We start from the raw sequence: 26,066 nt of genomic DNA on the forward strand, positions 1-26,066 counted from the left end.
ATTATATATGAGTCCAATATTGTATTTATAAGCTCTTATTATTTTATTATTATTTTATTTCAAAATTTTTATAATTATTAAGTATTTTAAGATATTTAGGAGTTTTATGTTAACAAGAAAGTTTAGTTTAAAACTACTTCTTGTTTAGATTAAATTAGAATTCTAGTATACTTAAGAGATTTATTTAGCTAGCCTATATATAGGCCTTTACATTGTACACAATTCATTGAATTCATTATTATTCAACTTCTCTTTTGAGTTTATAAATTCTCTTCAAACTTTTTCTTGCCAAGTTTTGTTTCTTGAAGGGGAAATTAGAGCCACTTGAAGGGGAAATTAGAGCCACTTGAAGGGAGTTGTGGATTCTCCGTGTTCTCAATGCTTCATAGGACTTCTACATACTATGTTCTATCTTTTCATCTATCTTCTTTATTTTCTTCCTTATTGTTCTAATCATAGATTTATTATTCTATTTTAATTATCTTAGTTATTTATTTTAATTGTTTTATCGAACTTGGATTTGATTGCATTTCAGGTTGTGTCAAAAATCTAAGTTTCTTTTCGAACGTTTCAAACGTCTAGAGCCCTAAGTCAAATTCGCGACTTTGACAAACTTTACAATCTGCTTTCGCATTCATCCGCCTCATTCTTTATCAAAAAGTTTGCGTACTTTACAAGGTAAAGAAATGGTGATCGGTTTGCCGCTAATTTTTGATAAAAATGTCATATGTGATGCATGCATGAAAGGCAAGCAACACTAGATTTCCATTCCAAATAGGAGCCACTAGAGAGTAACAGAGAGATTACAACTGGTTCATACAGATCTTGGCGGCCCAATTACACCTGCCTCTAGTGTCATGGGTTGCGCATGGGAGCCCGCAACCATGACACATTCGTGCGATCCATCAAGTGGGAAGGAGGTCATTTGGCCCAATCGGACTGACCCATTGCTTGAAGAGATTGAAGGCCCATCTACAAGCTTGTCAAATATGGAAACATAATCTTCGAGGATATGCAATCGTAGATATGATATGTAATCTTAGAAGATATGATTTTGTAATCTTAGAAATTTGATTTGTAGATACCTTTCGATCTTAGCCGTTGATGTACTTGATTTGTACCGTTAGACTTGGGGAGGCTCTACTATAAATAAAGGTCTCTCCCCTCATTCTAAATCACTTGAGTTTTGAAGAGTAATAAGAGTTCTTGAGAGTATTCACTCAAACTTCTCTCTCTAGTGTTCTTGATATTCTGTGGCTTGTTCTTATTTCGTTCTTCGTTCATATTTGTTTGATCTTCGAGTTGCTTTCGTTTGTGTTGGTTTTGAAGAGGAATTCTATTGAATCCTCAACTCGTGGGAGTTAGGTTGACTTAGGCGTTTTTGGAAGCAAGAAACTGCTTAGGGTTGCACGGATTGTGAGGCAAAAATTTTAAGTCCGTAACAGTTGGTATCTGAGCCAGTCTTACGAAAGAACTGTTGAAGGATATCAAAAGAAGTTGGTGAGAATGAGCCAATGGAGACCCGTGAGAGGGCTAGAAAGGCTAGTCGATCGAGGGACATGTTGTCGAGCTTGGAAAATTGAGTGGTCAAACTCGAGGAGTCTATTGGTGACATGAGGGAGACACTCGAAGTGGTCCTGACCTGTATGGAAGAACTGAGGGAAGACAGCAAGGAATTTGTACTGGACACTCTTAGATCCACTTCGGAAAAATTGACAGTAAGGGACGAAGCTCTTAAGGCCCTAGTGACTGCCATAAAAGAGGAGATTGATGAGCTTAAGGGGAGCTCACAATCTATAAAGCTGCCTTGGGAAGTGGGATGTCGGCTTCAGGACCGAAGCAACGTCATGTAGATGTTCCAAAACCAGAGAAGTTCAAGGGGGCTAGGTCCGCCAGAAAAGTGGATAACTTCCTGTGAAAATTGGAGCAATATTTTTGAGCAATGGGCATTGAGGATGATGCCACTAAGGTAAACACTGCTTCGATTTACTATACTGATGTTGCTCTCTTGTGGTGGCGATGTAGGTCCACGGATGAGAAACGTGGAGGCAAGGGTATTAGACTTGGGAGGAGTTCCAAAGAGAGTTAAAGAAGCAGTTTTATCCGCAGCATGCTGAAAAGGAGGCTCATGCTAAGTTGCGCCGGCTTATGCAACAATGCACCATTCGAGATTACGTTCAGGAATTTAGTGAGTTGATGCTTCAGATCTCAGACTTGAATAAGAAGGAAGCATTTTATTGGTTTGAGGATGGGCTAAAAATGTGGGTTAAGCAGGAGTTGCGTCACCTGGGTATTACTTATTTGACCGTAGCCATGGCCGAGGCAAAAAACTTCTATAATGTGGGGGAGAAAGTTTAACAATAGTGATGCTTCTAAGCCCAAGCCGAGACCCAAAGGCAATGGTGGGGGAGACAAAGATCAAACAGAAAAGAATGGCGAAGCCCCAAGGACTACTGAAGATAGACCATGGGATAAGAAAGGGCCATTGAAATGCTATCTTTGTCAAGGCCCACACAAAATGAGGGTTTGTCCAAAGAAAGCCGCTTTCAATGCCATCAAAGCGCGCGAAGGGGCCGATGATGACACCAAAAGTCTTAGTACAATATTGGGCAGTGTCGAAGATTAGGCAAGTAATGGGCTGATGTTTGTGGATATCATCGTGGCAGGCAGAAAAGTTCTACGATGTGGGGGGAGAAAGTTTGAAAATAGTGATGCTTCCAAGCCTAAACCGAGACCCAAAGGCAATGGTGGGGGAGACAAATATCAAACAGAAAAGAATGGCGAAGCCCCAAGGACTAATGAAGGTAGACCATGGGATAAGAAAGGGCCATTGAAATGCTATCTTTGTCAAGGCCCACACAAAATGAGGGTTTGTCCAAAGAAATCCGCTTTCAATGCTATCGAAGCGCGCAAAGAGGCTGATGATGACACCAAAAGTCTTAGTACGATACTGGGCAGTGTCGAAGATAAGGCAAGTAATGGGCTGATGTTTGTGGATATCATCATCGCGGGCAAAAGATTGAATGCCCTTGTTGATACCGGTGTATCCGATTTGTTTATGTCTAAAGAGATGGCGAAGGAACTCGGTCTCAAAATGGAGGAAGATTCGGGTCGAATCAAAATGGTGAACTTAGAAATCATTCCCATAACGAGTGTGGCTAAATGAGTGGAACTCGGGCTTGGCGAGTGGACAGGCAAGGCAACCATTAAGGTAATCCCACTTGATGATTATGATTTTGTGGTAGGATTGAGCTTGCTTGACCGACTTAAGGCAGATATTCATCCTTCCGAGAATTACATGACGATCTCTGATTCGAACCATCGATATATGGTGTGAATGAAAAGAAAGGGAAGCATGGAAGGAAAAACATTGTCGGCAATCCAATTTGCCAAAGGAGTACCTAGAAATGAAGTCTCTTATTTAGCCGCCTTAAGGGACAATGTGGATGAGAAATCCGAGGGGGAAATTCCAAAGGAAGTGAAGTAGCTGCTGCAGTCATTTCAAGATGTAACACCCATAGAGTTGCCCAAAATACTACCACCTAAGAGGGAGGTGGATCACAAGATTGAGTTGTTGCCCAATACTGAGCCGCCAGCAAGGGCACCATATTGAATGTCTCCGCCTGAGTTGGAAGAATTGCGGAATCAGTTAAGGGAACTTTTGGATGCCAGGTTTATTAGACCTTCTAAAGCCCCATTTGGTGCGCCAGTGTTATTCCAAAAGAAGTATGATGGGTCCTTAAGATTGTGTATTGACTATAGGGCATTAAACAAGATCACTGTGAAGAACAGGTATCCCATTCCTCTTATTGCAGATTTGTTCGATCAACTTGATAGCGCGAGATGGTTTACTAAGTTGGATTTGCGATCGAGGTACCACTAAGTGAGAGTAGCTAAAGGGGATGAGCCCAAAATGGCCTTTGTGACTCGGTACGGGTCTTTTGAATTCCTGGTGATGCCGTTCGGGTTGACAAATGCTCCGGCCACGTTTTGCACCCTAATGAATAAGGTATTGCAACCCTTCTTAGATCACTTTGTGGTTGTTTATCTTGATGACATTGTGGTGTATAGTAAGACGCTTGAGGAGCACGTGGGACATTTGATGGAGGTGTTCCAAGTCCTACGGGAAAATGAGCTGTATGTAAAAGAGGAAAAATGCTCATTTGCTCAACGAGAGGTACCCTAAAGAGGAAAAATGAGCTGTAATTCATCCTTCCGAGAATTACATGACGATCTCTGATTTGAACCATCGATATATGGTGCAAATGAAAAGAAAGGGAAGCATGGAAGGAAAAACATTGTCGGCAATCCAATTTGCCAAAGGAGTACCTAGAAATGAAGTCTCCTATTTAGCCACCTTTAGGGACAATGTGGATGAGAAATCCGAGGGGGAAATTCCAAAGGAAGTGAAGTAGCTGCTGCAGTCATTTCAAGATGTAATACCTATGGAGTTGCCCAAAACATTGCCACCTAAGAGGGAGGTGGATCACAAGATTGAGTTGTTACCCAATATTGAGCCGCCAACAAAGGCAACATATCAAATGTCTCCGCCTTCCAAGAAGTATGATGGGTTCTTAAGATTGTGCATTGACTATAGGGCATTAAACAAGATCACTGTGAAGAACAGGTATCTCATTCCTCTTATTGCAGATTTGTTTGATCAACTGGGTAGCGCAATATGGTTTACTAAGTTGGATTTGAGATCGGGGTACCACCAAGTGGGAGTAGCCGAAGGGGATGAGCCCAAAATAGCCTATGTGACTCGGTACGGGTCTTTTGAATTCCTAGTGATGCCGTTCGGGTTGACAAATGCTCCGGCCATGTTTTGCACCCTAATGAATAAGGTATTGCAACCCTTCTTAGATCGCTTTGTGGTTGTTTATCTTGACGACATTGTGGTGTATAGTAAGACGCTTGAGGAGCACGAGGGACATTTGAGGGAGGTGTTCCAAGTCCTACGTGAAAATGAGCTGTATGTCAAAGAGGAAAAATGCTCATTTGCCCAACAAGAGGTGGCATTTCTAGGCCATATTGTGGGAGGTGGCACGATTAGAATGGATGCAAGCAAAGTTCGAGCAATTGTCGATTGAGAGCCACCAACCAAGGTAACAGAGTTGCGGTCCTTTCTTGGGTTAGCAAATTATTATCGATGTTTCATTGAAGGCTACTCCAAGATCACTGTATCCTTGACAGACTTGTTGAAAAAGGTTAAAGTATGGGATTGGGACTCTCGGTGCGAAAAAGCCTTCGGCCAAGTAAAGCAAGCAATGATGAGTGAACCTGTACTTGCTTTATCGGACTTTTCAAAGGCGTATGAGGTACGCACGGATGCTTCAGACTATGCAATTGGGGGAGTATTGATGCAAGAGGGGCATCCAATTACTTTCAAGAGTCGAAAGCTTAATGAGACGGAACGAAGATACATGGTCCAAGAAAAAGAGATGACTGCTGTGGTGCATTGTTTGCGCACATGGAGGCACTATTTGCTAGGTTCCAGGTTCGTGGTATTCACTAATAATGTTGCAAATAGTTATTTCCTAACCCAGAAAAATTTGTCCCCCAAACAGGCTCGTTGGCAGGTTTTCCTAGCGGAGCTTGATTTTAGCATGGAGTACAAGCCGAGGAGTGCCAACACTGTGGCTGATGCACTTAGCCAAAAGATGGAATTTGCAACGATAAGCCAACCTAATAGTCCCTTATTGGAGCGCATTCAAGAAGGTTTGTCCCACGATCCCACGGCCAAAAATTTGATTGAGCTTGCCAAAGATGGAAAAACAATGCGGTTTTTGCTCAAGGGAGAATTACTATACACTCAGGGACAACGTCTATATGTGCCTCAACATGGGAACTTGCGAAAGGAAGTCATGAAAGAATGTCATGATTCAAAATGAGTTGGTCATCCGGATATACACCGCACTTTGGCTCTCTTGGAGGATCAATTTTATTGGCCTCACATGGGTGACAATGTGGAGACTTATGTGAAGACTTGTTTGGTGTGCCAACAAGATAAATTCGAGTTGAAGGCTCCTGCTAGTTTGCTACAACCTTTACCTATTCCGGAGTGCCCATGGGAGAGTTTATCCATGGACTTTATTGTAGGTTTGCCTAAATCTGATGGATTTGTAAGCATTTTTGTTGTGGTGGACAGGTTTTCGAAGTATGCAACTTTTATCCCTTCAACCAAGGAGTGTCCTGCTGAGGAGGCCGCTCGCTTGTTTCTTAGACATGGTGAAATATTGGGGAGTACCGCAGTCTATCATCAGTGATCGATATGGGCGATTCAAGGGATGGTTTTGGACAAAGTTGTTCAAGTTAATGGGCTCAAACTTGAACTTTTCAACCAGCATGTATCCACAAACTGATGGGCAAACTAAATGAGTGAATGCGTTATTAGAGATGTATCTTCGGCACTATGTGAGTGCCATACAAAGAGACTGTCCAAGGTTGTTGGATGTGGCTCAATTTTCATACAATTTGCAAAGAAGTGGGGCGACAAACCAGAGTTCGTTCGAGACAATGACAAGGCAACAACCACTTACACGAAATGCTATTACAACTCGTTTGCGGGACCGAATCCAGCAGCTTATCGATTTGCGAGAGATTGGCAAGAGCAAAAAGATTTGGTTAGAGCTTGTCTACACAAGGCAAGTAAGCGCAATAAGAAGTGGGCGAATCAGAATCGAAGGGATGTGCAATGTCAGGTTGGTGACTTAGTCCTTGCTAAACTATACCTGATTTTGCGACACAATGGGTTGCATAAGGGGCTTGTGTGACGATATGAGGGGTCGTTTCGAGTTGTGAAGAAGGTAGGCAAGGTGGCCTACAAGCTTGAGTTGCCTGAAAAACTCAAACTCCATCCGGTGTTCCATGTAAGTATGCTTAAGCCATTCCATGAAGATGGAGAAGACCCAAAATGAAACGAGTCTAAACAAGCACCAATGGGGGTACAAGTTGCCTATGATAGAGAGGTTGAAAACATCGAGGCGGATCGTGTGATCATACGGAAGTACTATCGACCGCGGCATGAATACCTAGTCCGATGGAAGGGATTTCCCGATAGTGAGACAAGTTGGGAACCCGCCGAAGCCTTGTGGCAATTCCAAGACAAGATAGATCGGTACCATGCGGAGGACGCAACGAGGGCGTCGCTAGAATCGGTGGGGGAGAATGTCATGGGTTGCGCATGGGAGCCTGCAACCATGACACATTCGTGCTATCCATCAAGTGGGAAGGAGGTCATTGGGCCCGATCGGACTGACCCATTGCTTGAAGAGATTGAAGGCCCATCTACAAGCTTGTCACATATGGAAACATAATCTTCGAGGATATGCAATCATAGATATGATATGTAATCTTAGAAGATATGATTTTGTAATCTTAGAGATTTGATTTGTAGATACCTTTCGATCTTAGCCGTTGATGTACTTGATCTGTACCATTGGATTTGGGGAGGCTCTACTATAAATAGAGGCCTCTCCCCTCATTGTAAATCACTTGAGTTTCGAAGAGTAATAAGAGTTCTTGAGAGTATTCACTCAAACTTCTCTCTCTAGTGCTCTTGATATTCTGCGGCTTGTTCTTATTTCGTTCTTCGTTCATCTTTGTTTGATCTTCGAGTTGCTTTCGTTTGTGTTGGTTTTAAAGGGGAGTTCTATTGAATCCTCAACTCGTGGGAGTTAGGCTGACTTAGGTATTTTAGGAAGCAAGAAATTGCCTAAGGCACACGGATTGTGAGGCGGAAATTCTATGTCTGTGACACTAGCAGCCATAAAATGTACTTATTGTGTTTTATTGATGATTTTTCTCAAAAGACATGGATTTATTTTCTTTTGGAGAGGTCAGAAACATTTTATTACTTTAAGCATTTCCAGGGTCGTGTAGAAACAGAGATTGGAAAGTTTATTAAGTACTTGAGAACGGATAGAGGAGGGGAGTTCAATTCTACAGAATTCAATGACTTTTGTAAGCAACAACCCGTGAAGAGACAATTGACAACAGCCTACACTCCGTTGTTATGATTTGGTTAATTAATAATTTTGATTTCTTTAAAATTTATTGTTGACAAAAAGTAAACGAAAGTATTTAGTTTTATTTAGAACTTGCGAATTCATTTATTTGCTTATCACTTTTTATTTATTTCATTTAATATTTGGTATACATTTATAAATATAGAATATATTTATGTTGTTTTTATTATAGTTATGTAGAATAATAGTTAATAATTTGACAAATAATTCTAAGATGTTTTTTTTAAATATAGTTGAATTATTCTTATTCAATTCTTTATTTGTTTATTATCTCTCTAATATATATTTTTGAAAATATTGTTACTAATCATCTAAGTTTAGATTATAATTATTTTATATACATTAAATATAATTTTAAAAGAATGTTAAAAAATCTAAATTTTATAAAAAGCATTTTCAAATAAAACTTAAGTATATTTTATATATTTCAAATATTTTCTCATCAATAATTTTAAATAATATGTCATTGTTTAAATAATAATATTTTTAATACATATGAGCAGTCCATCCTATGATAAAAATTAGTATTTATATCATTTAAGCATCCTGTTAGCCTAAATTACGATTGCAGTCACCCAACAATTGGTAACTTTCTTTTTTGTCATTCAATTATAAAAAGCTACAAAATAATCTTTTAATTATTCAATTCTTTTTGGTCATCAGTCGTTAAATGGTTGATGGGGAGATGATGTGTTAGCTTTTAAAATTAACATAATAGTAATTTTAACCCTCAACATTTATACATTGTATCAATTTAATTCTAATTCTAAAAAGTTAACCCTCAACGTTTATATATTGTATAATTTGGTCTCTCTCTCTCTCTCTCTCTCTCTCTCTCTCTCTCTCTCTCTCTCTCTCTCTCTCTCTCTCTCTCTCTCTCTCTCTATATATATATATATATATATATATTGCTTTTCTTTGTGACTCTTCCACCTAAAAATCTAAAAATATATATATATCAACTAAAATCTTAAAAAAAAATCAACTAAATTTAATTGGAAATATAACAAAAAAATTAGTTGGGTGATATTTTCACTTAAAACTAAAAATTATATTTCTTATTGGATAAATTGCATCAATGTTACTAAACTATTAGTACTTTTACATTTTGTCACTCAACTTCAACTGTTACAAAATGATCATTCAACTATTTAAAAGTATTCATTTAAGTCATTGCGCTGTTAAAATCGTTGTTGTATGGCATTCTCTATTCGCACCGTTTGTATTATTCTAAAGTTCAGTTTTTCTCATGGAATAGTTTTGAATGTCACCAATATGCGAATCAAAATTTAAACAGTTTTCTTCTTTAATCTTTGACATTGACTGTCAAATCGACTTGAACCTAAGGAATGTTCTTCTACTTGTCGATGGGTACTGATCCATCTTACCGATCATCAAATCTTTGCTTCGAGTTCGCTACTCGAAGTTTTTAAAAAGAATTAATAATCCAATAACTTAAATAATTTTTTTAATAGTTTAGTGACTTAAATAATTTTTTTAGATAATTTAGTGACTTAAATAAAAATTTTAAATAATTTAATAATAATTTTGTAAAGCTAAATATCCTAAAATGTAAATTTAGTAATGGTTTAGTAATTTTTGGTGAGGTTTACCCTTTTTTTTTTTATCTATATTTATTTTCACAATATTTTGAAAAACCAGTTTCTGCAAACCAAGCAGAAGATTCGGTGTTTATTTGGTTTCCTTTGCGGCAAGAAATACAGAGTAGAGATTAGAGAAGAAGGAAGGCAAGGCAAAGCAAGAAGAAAAGGCAGAGAGAGAAAAGGACTAAAATAGAAATGGACGTGATCAAAACACAGCAAATATCGTCTCGGCCGATTGAGAAGGTGATAGTCCACCCTTTGGTTCTCCTCAGTATCGTCGACAACTACAATCGCGTCGCCAAAGACACCCGTAAGCGTGTCATCGGAGTCCTTCTTGGCACCTCCTTCAAAGGCACCGTTGACGTCACCAACAGCTATGCAGGTTCCCCCTTGGTTTCTTGGAAATTCCTTCTAGATCTGCTTTGTTTTGATTTCTGATTTCGTAATGCTGTCTTCTGAAATCTTATCTTCTTATCCATGCAAGATTACTCCTTTTGAGATTAAATTTTGGGTTTTAGGGTTTTACTTTAAGGACTGTTGAGTTTATTATTATTATTATTATTATTATTATTATTATTATTATTATTATTATTCAATTTTCAGTGCCTTTTGAGGAAGATGAGAAGGACCCGAGTATATGGTTCCTTGACCACAACTACCATGAATCAATGTTTTCAATGTTCAAAAGGATTAATGGTAACTCTTTTCTCAACTTGGCCAATTTTAATTTCTTGTTTATCTCTCCTTTCTTGTTTTGGATGGGGGGAAGTTATATTCTTTCTCTGGATTTCTGAACCTATGAGATCTGTTGCAGCCAAGGAGCATGTTGTTGGTTGGTATAGCACTGGCCCAAAATTACGGGAAAATGATCTAGACATTCACAGATTATTCCACAAGTAAGATTCTTTTGGGTTTCTTTTCTTATTTAGCTTTTCATGTCATTTTGAAGTTCAGTCCATTGATTGACTGCTTATGGTGTTTCAGCTATGTCCCAAATCCTGTCTTGGTGATTATTGATGTCCAACCTAAGGAGTTGGGGATACCCACTAAGGCCTACTATGATGTTGAAGAGGTCAAGGAGGTATGGACAATTAGGATGCGCCTTCTGTGTGTGTGTGTAGCCAGAAGGGCTTAACTGTTGAGGCAGATAGGCACCCCTTTGGATGTTAAATGCGACTGCAACTAATAATAACCTTTCTCTAAAGAGTGCCACCTTTTGTTCATATTTGGTCAGCATTTGAACTAATACAGCAGTAATGTTGCAGAATGCTACTCAAAAGAGTCAAAAGGTTTTTGTTCATGTTCCATCTGAAATTGCTGCTCACGAAGTTGAGGAGATTGGTATGCCATTTGATGAAATTTGGTGTCATCTTTTCAGGATATTACCCTTGTGGTTAAGATAACCCCTTTTTCACCTGCAAACAGGAGTGGAACACTTGCTTAGGGATGTAAAGGATACAACAATTAGTACACTTGCAACTGAGGTTTCTTTTTTACTTCCGTCTCAACCTTATTTTATTGTCAAATCTAAATACCTTCGTAATTAAAGCTTTTAGTTTTCTGGAAAATTGAAGCTCTATTTGAATGAACAATGAGAAAAAGTGTGTACATATACCTTAGTCTTTTCTATAGGTCACAGGGAAACTCACAGCTTTGAAGGGTTTGGATGCGAGGTTACGGGAGATACGCGGTTACCTTGATCTTGTTATTGATGAGAAGCTTCCTTTGAATCATGAAATACTTTACCATTAACAGGTAAACTAAGTTGAGTGAAAGCAGAAAATGAAGCTAAAGATATTTTACAATTATGAACTTTAGGTTTTAATATTCTGGAGTATCTTAATGTATCTAGAATATGGAGTGGAGTATATATACTTGTGAATGTTTTCTGGTTAGTGTCCATCTTACTCCTGGTCTGCTATGTTAAAACTACAGGATGTGTTCAACTTACTGCCAAACCTAAAAGTAAATGATTTAATCAAGGCTTTTGCAGGTAATATAAAATTAACAACCCGCGTCAAAAATTGCTGAAAGTGCTCATTTTTCAGATTAGATGGCGATATTTGTTAAGTTTTGAAGTTCTGATCCAGATTTTCCGTTTATTGCAGTACAAACAAATGATATGATGTTGGTTATAAATCTGTCGTCTCTCATTCGAAGTGTAATTGCACTCCATAACTTGATCAACAACAACGTGAGAAACCAACTCGTAATATCACCATTATATTAGAACCATGCTGGAGCATGTGATGGTGTTTTGACTGGCAACATTTGGTTTTCAGATGCTAAACAAAGAACATGAGAAAGCTGAGGATGCAAAGCCGGCAACTGTCCAAGCTGCCAGTTGAAGCTGAATATCATCTTGGGTTTCATAGATTCGACATTCTTGAGATTTTGTATCCTTGATCAGTCAGATATCCCCAGGCTCCAAACATGATATTTAATCCTCTTTGTTTTTCATACAACTGCAGACTGGTAATGAAGTGTCCCTCCATTAGCGTTATACAGTATGTGGAAGCGAATCATTTGAGTTTTAGATACTGTGTTCTCCCCGACCCAACCCCGGCCCCCAGAAAAAAAATTGTATTTAATTCGTAGCAGTTTGGGTTCTATCTGTTTTGATCATATAATTTACTTTAGGATACCTGAAGGTAATCTCAAAATTTTCTAAGGTTGCGTTTGGGAACTAGTATTTCAGAATTTGGATTAGATTTCAAAAATTATGTAAATTATTTAGAAATATAATATTTGTGATATTTTTAAATTCATGGATTCGTTTGAAGCTTGTTTAATAATTTATTTTAAATCTTTAAAGTATTTTTAGATTCGATAAATTCATGTTTTTATGTCTTTTTTCTATATTGAATCTCATTTAGTTTGTCTACATTTCTATCATTTCCCTAAGTATAAAAGAAGAATGTTAACGTTGATAAAAAATGGTTGGTGGGGCCTGAAGCTGGAGGTCGATTTACAGCTGGGAATCGAAGTGAAGCAAAGTAAATGAAAATCTAAAAACATTGGCCCAATCGCTTATTCCTTTCTCTGGTTTTAAGGTTGGCACAAATTTAGTTATTTGCTGTCCAGCAACCTCAGGCAGGTTTCCAACTCAAACGGAAAAAAGAAAACAATGAAATGCAGATAAAAGTCCAGGTTGGTTCGGATTTAAATGTCGTTTTATTGGATTTCTTTTTTGACTTGTTCCAGTTTGGCTTTGGATAAATTGTGATTTTGTAGTCTGAAAGTATATTGATGCTGTTGATTCGGATATGTATTAATAACTCCTTTTCAACCTGGAAGAACCCCATCACCCGCAAATCAATTGCTCCCATAAAAGTTGGTTAGAAACAGACGAGGAAAGTGCACGGAGGAGGGGGAGGGTGATCTTATTTTAATTGTAGCCAATGGCTCCAGTTGAAGGTGTAATATAACTAATGCCACAACTGATGAAGTGGTGAGGACACTTCAATTCTTTGTCATTTGTCATTCAGTTAATGAGAAATAGGATTTGCTGTTTTTTTTTTGGGGGATGGTAGCACGTAGGGGCGAAGCCAGAACAATATTTTAGGGGGCGAATGAAATTTTAATTTTTTATAGTCTATATTTTTATAATTTTTAAATGATTAAATCGAATTTTTATAATTTTAAGGGGGTCAAAGTATAATTTTACCTTTACTAATTTAAAATTTTTAAAAAAATTTAAAGACTTAAATAACAATTTTACATTTTAAGGGGGTCGGGGCCTATGCCAGGCACTCTAGATTCATCACTAATAGCACGTTAGGGAGCTGCCTATCACTCACTATGGAGTTCAAAAATATAGATGGTGCTTATATTTGTTCTACTTGTTTGGAGCTAGGTGTAATTTGTTTTACCATACGGTGTGTATTGAATGTGTATGCATGCTGTCATTTGTTATTCATTGGCCCATTTTGCAGGTAATTAGACATTTTGTTGGTTGTCAGGCTGATCTCTTTGTGTGGATAAGCTTGTCTACTTGTCCCCGGCAGCTCACTTTGTTTATATTACTCCCTTTTTTTACTTCTTGGCTAATAATTTCTTTGGATTTATTCCTTACAGAAGCTTCTTAACAAATTTGCAATAAGTAGACAGCTGTTTCGCAAGCTAATACTTTTGTCTTATTTCTTGTTTCTTCTAGAGAGGCATTGGCTGTATGTGAGAATTATTCACCTCCTTCAACATTCCTTCAGGTTCAAGTCCCTGCCATAGAAGGGTTCGTAAGATTTTTCTGTTGGTCATCACTAAGAAACTTGTGTTGCAAGTAATAAAACGAAGAGGATTTGGGATAAAACCTTGAGGTGTGGAAAACACTTAAAAGATTTTAAGTTTACATCTAGGATATAACAAGTTATAAACAAAATAACAAAAATAGCATTATTGAGTATTATATAGACATTATATGTTTTTCATAAGTTATCTATTATCATAACATAATAACTTTTCATGAAATCATATTTTTTCATTTCTAAACTTTTCAGGAAAGCTATGCCATGCCAATAAATTAATAAATTTATTCAGATGCAAATGCAAAATAACATAAAAATTTATTGCACCACCAAAATCCATATTAAGTGCAAATATTTTGACCACATATATAAAACCCAATAGGTAATCCATCTATTCCCACCCAACTCAATTACATAAGCTATAAAAATTAGTTATTTAAATTTTTATACTATATAACAATATCAGATTACTAACCTTGCAAACTATTAACACAAATTGTGCAACTAATAATCAGGCAATTGCAAAGAGTTACTTAAATTATTCCATGAAGTTCATGTAAATAAACCTATGGGCACTGAATGTACCTTTTACATCTGGTATTTTTACACATACATACACACATATATATATTTCTCTCGCAGAAGGACTGCAATTCTAGCTAGAACATGTAGAAACCGAGTTTGATCTTGACAAAGATGAAGAAGTATTCAAGAACTGGATGCAATCTTCAATAGCTTCAGCATGATGAGACTCAGTAGATTCCGTCAATGAACGTGGCCTCGGCAGATTCGAAGAAGAAACCTTATGCCGACAGCTCCTTCGAATGGATTCAAAACGCAAAGCACTTGCAACTTTAGCTCCGACACGCCCCAACAATGCTTTTGCTGGTATAAATCTTGGTCTTTTGACGAGCCTAAACATAAACATCCCAACGACGACCATCCTGTTTCTATTACCTGATCTTCTTCTGCTATTGCCACTGCCCCTTTTTTTCAGAAACATTATTGTTGGCCTTTCGTTGATGTCTGGATTGAAACTCACCTGCTTGTTTCTTCTTCTTCTTTACATTCAGAAATTTTGGGAAGATAGTAGAAAAAGGTTTTTCGAGGTATTTATGTTAGTAGTTTGCAATGTTATTAGTAATTCTAAATTGCAAAGAGATACATAATTTAGAGAATTTAAATAACAAATTCTTTATTATTTGTGTAATTAAATTAAGTGTTCAGCCCACTATGTAAGTGAGCTCTCCTTGATGGTTCTATATATATCGGTCAAAAGATAAAGCGATATGGAAAGTGATTTACGCCTCAAATAAAAAGAAAAAAGATAAAGCGATAAGGAAAATGATTCACGCCTCAAGATAAAAAAAAATCATGCAACAAAAGATAAGTTATTCATTGAAATGAGTAATTGGGTTTGTGAGGTGACCATAGATGTTGACAGAACATTTTGGCTAACTCTTTAACTCCACTTTTTCAACAGAGGTTTCAAAATTTTTCACATACAAAACGTGCATGAGCCATGCAGCAGCCGTGTTTGAATGTATAAATATTGCTATTTATCTTCAAAATTGTCGCATTAATGAAGCCAAACTCACCATCAGATAAAAAGATATGATACGCCATTGTTCGTCGGAATTAGGGTTCATCGTTCATTGATTCTGATTTCAGGATTCCATAACAATTAGGGTTTAGTTCAACGTAGTAAGTTCGTAAGAAGAAGACTGGTAGGCGCAAAGAGGAAAAAGGAGAAGGGCACTCACTGCTCTTTGTAGCAGTAACAAACAAGGAAAAGACAAGGGGACAAGCACTCAAATACTCCTTGTAGCAGCAGCGTTGCATTTGAGGTACAATGTCATAGCTTACCTTTTTTAGCTTTTATTGGCCATTCTAATCTTTGATCTGTTCTGGAAATAGGAGTGGTCCATTTTCTCGAATACATGTTTATTAGAGGGCTTCCCATTAAGCTCCCTTGTAAAAAAAAAAAATGAAGAAAAATCCTTTATATTCTTTTGGAATTTTCTTATAATTTTCTTTTATTCTTTCTAAAAATTTCTGGTATCCAATACTTCCTGAGAAAATTTTGATATTTCCACGTAATTTTTTATACTCCATAATTATAAGTAATTTTTCATAATTTTTTATCTCCTTAGAAATTTTACTATGAGTTTTAGCACGGAATTAATTTTGGGTATAATTTTTTTATACTAAAAAGTTGTTATATATATTAATAAATTAAAAAATGAAAAATTAAATAAATAAAACAAATTTTATAAGACGAACCAATATTTGGTAGTCCCTCATATTTTTTGGTAATCTCACGTAATTTTTGCACGCCCTCGTTATTTTGGTAATCCCTCATATTTTAAGTAATCTCCCCAATGTTTTTTTATATTCTCTCGTAATTTTGGTAAAATTTTGAGGAATACCAAAAAAATGATGAAATATCAAAAATATGAGGAGAGGAAATATTAATACAAAAATTCTAAGAGTAGATCAAAATATATGAGGAAGTATAAAAATTATAAGAGATTATCAAATATTGGTCCATTTTATAAAATTTATTTTATTTATTTAATTTTCACTATTTTAAATTTATCCTTATATATAATATTTTTAGTACCAGTATGTAAAATTAATAATTTAAAAATTATCATTCCGTTAGCAAAATTTCCTTAAAATTTATTAATATGATCAATAATATTTTTTCACTAAAAATATATTTTTGATCCCAAATCCTTACTTCGAAAGCATGCAAAACAAATTATGAAAGAATACCAAAAATTAGGAGAGCATACCAAAAAATATGAGGGAGCCTAAAAATTATGAGGAAATATAAAAAAAATGGGAAGTATAAAAATTATGAGGCTTGTACCAAAATTTAAGAGGAATACCAAAATAATCCGAGGAAGTGCAAAAAAACATGGGGAATATACAAAATTATAAGGTGTGTATCAAAATTTATGAGGGAATAAAAAACAACGAGGATACTAAAATTAGGAAAGAATATCAAAATTTTGAGGAAATACCAAAAAATATATATAGAGAAAGTCCTAAAGATTATGAGGGAATATAAAAAGTCATGAAATATCAAAATCAAGAGGATGTACAAAAAATAGAGGTATTCATGGGTTGGGTTAAGTTCGGATCGGGTCTAAGCATGATATTAATATAATTTATGTCTGTCTATATTTGTAAAAGAGTAACTCAAACCCATTTTAGGCACACCCATATTATTTTTAAATTTTTAAAAATAATATATTATTTTAATTTAGTATTTAATAATTTTTATTTTTTATTTAAATTTTTATATAATCATCTTAACATTATTTTAATGTTTACATTATAGTAGTATTATATATTTAGTATAGGTTTATTTTTTTTAATATGTTATAAATTATATAATATATAAAAATTAATAATATAAAGTATTATAAGCTTTAAAATAGGTCAGGCTAGGACCTTGAATGCTCAAGCCCGAGCCCAATTCATATTTTAAACAGGCTTAATTTTGTTGTCTAAGCCCATTTTTTTGGCCTAATATTTTTACCAAATCCTCCCATAATTTGGGTGACCTTCAAGCTTAGACGGATAGTCCAACCCATGAATAGATCTAACTAAAAATTATAAGAGATTACCAAATATTGGTTCATCTTATAAAATTCTATTTATTTAATTTTCAATATTATTAATCTTATATACTTTTAGTACCAGATATTAATTTGAAAAATTAATACTTTAAAGATTACCAAATATTAGCATGAGAAAACAATAATTTAAAACTTGTCAATTTTTTCCATTACAAAATTCCATTGAAATTTTTAATATTAAAATTGTATTTTTTTTACTCTAAAACTATAATTCGTTCTAAATCTTCATTTCAAACCATACTAAAAATTATGAAGGGATACCAAAATTATGAGAAATACAAAACATTATAATAGTGTGCCAACAAATTATAAGAGAATACCAAAAATATTAAAAGGTACCAAAATTTTGAAGAAATACCAAAACTTATAAGGAAGTACCAAAAACATGAGTGAGTACCAAAATTATGAGGGTCTACCAAAAATGGGTTGGTATTGTTAAATTTATTTAATTTATTTAATATCTTTCAAAACTTTAAAAATTAGCATTATACATAATTATTCAGTATTAAATATTAGCATGAAAAGATAATTTATAGGTTAACCAATATTTTTCATTACAAAATCTTATTGAAATTTCTTAATATTCAAAACTAATATTTTTTACTCCAAAATTATATCTCATTTCAAAACTTCATTTGAAACCTACGAAAAAAAATTATAATGCGATACCAAAACATAAAATAATTAGGAGAATATACTAAATATTATGATGAAATACAAAAAAATATGAGAAATGCAAAATTTCTAAGGCTATACCAAAAATTATGAGGAACACAAAAATACAATGAAATACTAAAATTATGAGAAAATGTTAAAATATTTGAGGGATACTAAAATTTACGAGGAAATACCAAAAAATGAAAGAGTACAAAAGAAAAAAGACAAAATTTGGTTGGTCTTATTAAAATTGTTTCATTTATTTAATTTATCATATTTTAAAACTTATCATTACATATAAAGAAAAATTCCGTACCAAACAATAGCATGAAAATAATAATAATTTAAATGTTACAATTTTTATCCATCTACAAAATACCAATGAAGTTTATTAATATTTAAAAAAAAAAATTTTTACTTCAAGATTATATTTCTCCTTCCAAGTCCATAACAAAAATTATGAGGAAGTATCAAAATATTATAAGTGTCGAAACTATCTTTTTGAAAACAAAAATTTAGTTGTCGACTTTTAAAAATAAAACTGGAGTCGCCACCGATCCTTTATTAAGGTGTGATCGGCTCACCTTTAAAATTTATTTTGGTCTACGAATTTTGAGAAAACGAGTTCGGGAGTCAGTTACGCACGAGGAAGGGTTAGCACCCTCGTAACGCCCAAAATCGGTACCAAATTGATTATTTGATGTCTTAGTGTCGAAGGTTTTAAAAAAAATTAAAAATCAACTCAAACGATGAAATTTGAAAAAAAAGATAATCAATTGCTCAAGTCATGTAAAGAAATCGAGTCCCAATACGTTAGGGTACAATTCTTCATAATTCCCGAACTTTGAATATCACTTTATTTTATGTGAAAATCTTCATTTTGAGAAAATAACATGCCACACCCAATACGTTAGGACACTACAAGTTAAGTTCCCAAAAATAATTTTTATACTCATGCATTTTGAATAAAGAATATCCTCAGTTATTTAAGATCATCAAAGAAAATCAGAACCCAATACGTTAGGGCTCAATTTTCCTTGAAAATCTCAAACTTTTGAATATTACTTTTATTAAAAAAAACCTTTGAATCAAGAGAATAACTTTGATGTATTGTCAAAACCAAAATATATTTTCTAAAGGGCATGTTAAAAAGTGGATGTATAATATCAAAACAAATACTTCAATAATGAAGTACATGTGTATATGTATTTACAAAATATATATGTACAAGTATAATATACAAGGATACATATAAAAAGATGAAATGGGATATATCAATCAAAAAGTAATAAAATGCACGTATGTATTTGAAAATCGTGAAAATAAACAAAAGTATGAATATGTGTATAAATTTACAAAATAAAAATGCATAAGTATATATGTGTTGGAAAATCATGAAAATACGTATATGTATATTAAAACACTTATATATATATGTATAATAAGTATATAAATAATAGGATATATATAAAATAATATATATTTATGAAAATGTGTATTTTGAATTGTAAAATATGGGAAACACGTGTACTTTAAAATACGTATGTATACATATATATGTTTTAAAAAAGTGAAAATAATATTAAAAACGTATATGCATATTTATAAAAGAAAAAAACTAAAACATAATAGTATATATATACGTATATAGAAGTAAAAGAAGTAAAAATAAAAATAAAAAGAAACGGTATGAAATATATACAAGTACATACACTACACAAAAATGCATATATGTACATATAAAAAATGTGTGCTTAGGAACATAGAAATAACATTGATAATAAATAAATAAATGGTATAATGATAATAATATAAAAAAGCAGAAGAAAATAATAATAAAATAGCTTGAAATAGACTAAATTGAACTGAAACGAAAAAATGGGGCAGATTTTGAATGAATTAAAAAAAAGCAGGACCAACTTGAATGCGCGCATAACAATGGAGGACCAAAAAGGAAATTATCCCCGCCTTCCAAAATGCTGCGCAGCGATGGGCCAAATTGAAACAAAAATTAAATATGCGGCTCAATTTAAAAAGAAACAAATGAGTTTAATTGAAACACAATGCAAAAAAAGGGGGACTAAACGCGCAATTTCCCCATTCAGGCCAGAACGCGCGAATCCTCCCCTCTGGGTCAGGTTACCGCGCGGGTCAAGGCACCAAATGGCGCCGTTTTGCTCTGCTTTTTAAAACAGTTTTATTTCCCAAAACAAAACATTTGCAGCATAAAAATTTAAAACAAAAGGTGCAGCCCCTCTTCTCTGCTAGGGTTTCTTTCAACCCGCCCTTCGCGCCGCCGTTCTCAGGTGATTCGGCCGATCCGAATCCCGGCACCAAATTCGGTTCCGATTCAGGTGAAGCAGAATGGGTCTCAACGGCGAAACCCTGGAGGTAATATTTTTATTTTTTTATTCAATATAAAAACAGAAAATAGATAAAACACCGAAAATAAAAAAACAGATATGCAATTCACCTCTTTTGATTCTATTTCTTTGTTTTCAATCTCTCAATTTACAGTATTCTCCCCTTTTCAGTATACAAATTTGGCTTTATATAGCCCGATAAAATGCTTTATTTTTACAATATTTTCTTCTTGGACTCTTAGTTCGTGTTTACAGGTATCGTGGGGAGTGGTTGGTTCCGAAACGTGCGCCGATTGGCGTCTTGCTGGCAATGCTGGAGACTACTGGAGGGCTGAATGCTGCGGCACCAAAGCTACTGCTACCTGCTTAGGGTTTCGGTGTTTTGGGGGTTTGGGTTAGTTGTTTGGGTAATTAGGCTTAGGTTAGTAATTGGGCTTTGTAAAAACTGGGCCGTTTATTTTGTTTTTTTGTTTTGGTTCTGCATGCGGGCTAGGGCAAATAATTGGTATTATAGCTGCCCCTCTTTGCTCGTTATCGTGGAACGAGAATGGAACAAGGACTTAAAAAGACCAATTTTTTCCTGGTCGTATGGACATTGGCGTTCTTCCTCTTCAAGTAGCATCGTTCCTTCTTGCTGCATCTTCAGAGGTATAGGAACTGGTGCTTCAATCTACTCCACTGCAATGTCAGGGAGATAGGATTCATACGTTGTAGCTTCTCAAAAGAACGAAATTTGCTATCTTTAATCTGTTCCACTGCGACTTCAAGGAGATAAGACTTATAGCTTCAACTTGTTCTGCTACAACTTAAAGAGAAATCTGATGCGATTTGCTCTACTGCAACTTCAGAGAAATGAGATCTGTGGTTTTAATCCACTCCATTGCAACTTCAAGGAGATAGGATTGGTCAGCTCCACTGATACTTCAAGGAGATAAGACTTGTACCCTTGATCTTCTTCGCTGCCAATACAGGAAGACAAGGTCTGCTGTCTTTGATCTACTTCCTGTCAATACACGAAGACAAGATCCTTTATCTTCGATCTACTTCATATCAATATATAAAGATAAGATCTGCTATCTCTGATCTACTTCATGTCAATACATAAAGATAAGATTCATTATCTTCGATCTACTTCACCACCAGTATAGGAAGACAAGATCCACTATCTCTGATCTACTTCATGTTAATACATGAAGACAAGATCCATTATCTTCGATCTACTTTACCACCAATATGGGAAGACAAGATCCACTATTTCTGATCTACTTCATGTCAATACATGAAGGCAAGATCCATTATCCTCGATCTACTTCATGTCAATATATGAAGACAAGATCTACTATCTCTGATCTACTTCATGTCAATACATGAAGACAAGATCCATTATCTTCGATCTACTTCATGTCAATACATGAAGATAAGATCTGCTATCTCTGATCTACTTCCTGTCAATACACGAAGACAAGATCCTTTATCTTCGATCTACTTCATATCAATATATGAAGATAAGATCTGCTATCTCTGATCTACTTCATGTCAATAATAAAGACAAGATCCATTATCTTCGATCTACTTCACCACCAGTATAGGAAGACAAGATCCACTATCTCTGATCTACTTCATGTTAATACATGAAGACAAGATCCATTATCTTCGATCTACTTCACCACCAATATGGGAAGACAAGATCCACTATTTCTGATCTACTTCATGTCAATACATGAAGACAAGATCCATTATCCTCGATCTACTTCATGTCAATACATGAAGACAAGATCTACTATCTCTTATCTACTTCATGTCAATACATGAAGACAAGATCCATTATCTTCGATCTACTTCATATCAATATATGAAGATAAGATCTGCTATCTCTGATCTACTTCATGTCAATACATGAAGACAAGATCTGCTTTCTCCGATCTACTTCGCCACTAGTATGGGAAGACAAGATCTGGTATCTTTGATCTACTTCACGCCAGTACATGAAGACAAGATCTGCTTTCTTCGATCTACTTCGCCACCAGTATGGAAAGACAAGATCTGCTATATTTAATCCACTTTGTTACCAATTTAGGAAGACATGACCTGCTACTTTTCAACCTGCTCCGTTGTTGCTCAGGGAGCTAAGGCTTTATGATTTTTCCGATCTGTTCTCTGGGGAACATGACCTGTATAATTCACTTTATGAACCTAATTATGCCTAATGATTAGGATGTCATGATCAAATGAATCAAATGCTCCTAACTAGGCGTGAATGAATGACATTTGAATGTTATGTCATGAAAAATGAATATTGAATGTTAAAGTCGTTATTGCTCATTAAGCCTCCTTTGTGACAACAACGCTTCGACAAAACTTGAAAAATTTAATCTTGGCTTTTTACTCCTAGATATCTCCAAGCTTTTAACCCGGTGAAGTCTAAACAATAGTCCTGTTTCAGGTTCCTGTATTATTTAGAAATTTCTAGAGTAATATGAAAAAACTTTCCTTGTAAAAGTTTTATTAGTCCATTAATCGTTATTCTAATGCAACATGCTTGTGAAAAGATCATAACGATGGATAATAAAGAAAAACAGGTCTAAAAGAGAAATTGACTGGAAACACTTATATTGAAAAAGAATGAAGTGTTTTAGAAACAACAAATTCAATACAAATACTATGAACAAGTGCCCCAGATATCTTTGCTTGAATTTCCCTATACAACTTTCTGAAAACCCTTCTGAATTCAACACGTGTCTAGGAGGTTCACAGTACTTTGTTGATGCCCCAAGATGTCGTACATTCCTTTTTACCGATTTAGGTACAACAATATCACCACATTCTTCAATCAAAATTTGAGCCACCCTTGTCGGGTTTTCAACTCAAATCCTCTTTGGTCTTAAAGTGCCCTTTGCAGGTTTTCACCCTAGCCTCTCTATTTTCTTTTTTTTTAATCAAAGCACCCTTTGCGGGTTTTCACCTTGGTTCCTTCTCCTTCTTAAGTGAAATATCTCTTGACCGAATCTGAATTTACTGGATTAGGAAAGTTTCTTCCATCCATTTCAGCCAGGATCGGGGCTCCTCCAGAAAATGCATTTTTTACAACGTAAGGACCTTTCCAATTTGGCATCCACTTCCCCTTAAAATCTTTTTGTAGAGGAAGAATTTTTCTCAGCACCAGGTCCCTCTCATGAAATTCTCTGGGACGGACCTTTTTGTTGTAGGCTCGCATCATTCTTTTCAGGTACATTTGATCATGCTGAATAGCCTTTAGCCTTTTTTCCTCTATTAAGTTCAACTGATCGTATCGAGATTGGACCCATTCTGCTTTATCCAGCTTTAGCTCAGCCAACACCCGGAGAGAAGGGATTTCAACTTCGATGGGTAAAACTGCCTCCATACCGTAGACTAAAGAGAAAGGCATTACCTCGATGGAGGTTCTGATTGACGTTCGATAAGCAAGGAGAGCAAACGGTAATTTCTCATGCCAGTCCTTGTAAGTTTCGGTTATTTTCCTCACAATCTTCTTTATATTTTTATTGGCTGCTTCCACTGCACCATTCATTTTTGGGCGATACGGCGATGAATTGTGATGTCTGATCTTGAATTGACTGCAGACTTCTGCTATTGAGCTATTGTTCAAGTTCAATGCATTGTCGGATATGATTCTTTTAGGCATTCCATATCGACATATGATCTCTCTTTTCAAGAACTTACTGACTGATGACTTTGTAACGTTAGCATACGAAGCAGCTTCTACCCATTTGGTGAAGTAGTTAATAACCACAAATATGAAACGATGCCCATTTGAAGCCTTCGGCAATATTGGCCCGATGACATCCATACCCCACATGGAGAAAGGCCACGAAGAAGTCATGACATGAAGAGGCGAAGGAGGTGCATGCATTTTATCACAATAAATTTGACATTTATGGCACTTTTTGGAATAATTGATGCAATCCTCATCCATGGTGGACCAGTAATACCTGAATCTCATAATCTGTTTAGCCATTGTGAACCCACTGGCATGCGTTCCACAGATGCTCCATGGACTTCCTCCAAGATTTTCTTTGCTTCCACGGCATCCACACATCTTAACAGTACCTGATCTTTTCCCCTCTTGTATAAGATCTCCCCATCTAAGACGTAATCAATGGCTAGCCTTCTCAGAGTTCTCTTTTCATTCTCCGTTTCCTGGCCAGGATACTCACAATTTTTTACATGTCGTAGTATATCTTGATACCAAGGGTTATCATCGATTTCTCCTTCTTCGATATTGTAACAATGAGCCGGGTCTTCATAGATACTCATTTGGATAGGCTTCATGTCCTCTTGTCTATTCACCTTGATCATGGAGGCTAGAGTAGCCAGTGCATTAGCCATCTAGTTTTCGTCTCGCGGGAGATAGCGAAAAGTAATGTCCTCAAACTCTTTAATCAATTCAAGGACCAACTTTCGATAACTGACTAATTTGGGATCTCTCGTTTCCTATTCACCTTTAAGCTGGTATATCACTAATGCCGAATCTCCATAGACCTCTAACACTTTGATTCTTCTCTCTATAGCTACACGAATACCCATGATGCACGCTTCGTATTCTGTCATGTTGTTTGTACAAGCAAAATCCAATTTGCAAGTGAAAGGATAATGATCACCATTCGGGGATACTAAGACTGTCCCAATTCCATTGCCCACAATGTTTGAGGCTCCATCAAAGTTTAGCTTCCAACTGTTACCTTCTTGGGGATTTTCTTCAGTAGCGACTACATACAACAAGTCTTTATTCGGAAAATCAAAACTTAACGGTTCGTAATCTTCCAAAGCCCTGCTAGCCAGAAAGTTAGCTATTGCGCTCCCTTTTACAGCTTTTTAACTCACATAGACTATATCGAATTCAAATAGTAAGATCTGCTACCGGGCCATCCTCCCATTCAAAGCAATTGACTCCATCATATACTTTAACGGGTCCAACTTTGAAATTAGCCAAGTCGTGTGGTATAACATGTACTGCTTTAATCTTCGAGTTGTCCAAATCAAGGCACAACACAACTTCTCAATAGGCGAATACCTCATTTCACAGTCAGTGAATTTCTTACTGAGGTAATATATCGCCCTTTCCTTCCTTCCCATTTTATCATGTTGACCTAGCACACACTCCATGGAATTATCAAACACTGTCAGATACAATATCAGCGGCCTATCCAGGCTAGGTGGTGACAGCACTGGAGTACTAGACAAATACTGTTTCACCTTGTTAAAGGCTTCCTCGTATTCATCATCCCAAGTACCAGGATTATGTTTCTTCAGAAGACGAAATATTGGGTCACATTTCTCAGTTAATTGTGAAATGAACCTATCAATGTAATTTAGTCTTCCTAAGAAACCTCGAACTTCTTTCTGAGTGCGAGGTGGAGGTAAATCTCGTATTGCCTTCACTTTGTCTGGGTCAATCTCGATTCCCTTTTCACTGACTATGAAGCCTAGCAATTTTCCTGACCTGGCCCTAAAAGTGCACTTCGCTGGATTAAGCTTGAGCTGA

At 35.6% G+C, this 26,066-nt stretch overlaps 2 protein-coding genes and 1 long non-coding RNA gene across 4 annotated transcripts; 2 read left to right on the forward strand and 1 right to left on the reverse strand.

The window, feature by feature from the left end:
* Positions 1-9,703: 9,703 nt before the first annotated feature.
* LOC105780415 (26S proteasome non-ATPase regulatory subunit 7 homolog B) lies at positions 9,704-12,465 on the forward strand. The gene is given in 9 exon segments (XM_052629430.1): positions 9,704-10,013; positions 10,235-10,327; positions 10,446-10,527; positions 10,616-10,712; positions 10,897-10,972; positions 11,057-11,115; positions 11,264-11,386; positions 11,567-11,624; positions 11,740-12,465. Coding segments are annotated over 9 exon segments (897 nt in total). The 5' UTR covers positions 9,704-9,826; the 3' UTR covers positions 11,862-12,465.
* A 2,065-nt stretch (positions 12,466-14,530) lies between these two features.
* LOC128040419 (josephin-like protein) lies at positions 14,531-14,878 on the reverse strand. Its single transcript, XM_052629164.1, has one exon. It carries the CDS (start codon positions 14,876-14,878, stop codon positions 14,531-14,533), a length of 348 nt encoding a protein of 115 aa, XP_052485124.1.
* A 590-nt stretch (positions 14,879-15,468) lies between these two features.
* Positions 15,469-21,630, forward strand: LOC128040583 (uncharacterized). 2 transcript variants are annotated; one of them, XR_008195354.1, is made up of 3 exons: positions 15,469-15,722; positions 20,407-20,573; positions 20,788-21,630. It is a non-coding gene; the product is annotated as an uncharacterized LOC128040583 (long non-coding RNA). The 2 variants fall into 2 exon arrangements; XR_008195353.1 differs by lacking the exon at positions 15,469-15,722 and having other exon boundaries at positions 19,858-20,573.
* Positions 21,631-26,066: the final 4,436 nt, after the last annotated feature.

Source organism: Gossypium raimondii, chromosome 4, assembly GCF_025698545.1.
Source record: "Gossypium raimondii isolate GPD5lz chromosome 4, ASM2569854v1, whole genome shotgun sequence".
NCBI lineage: Eukaryota > Viridiplantae > Streptophyta > Magnoliopsida > Malvales > Malvaceae > Gossypium > Gossypium raimondii.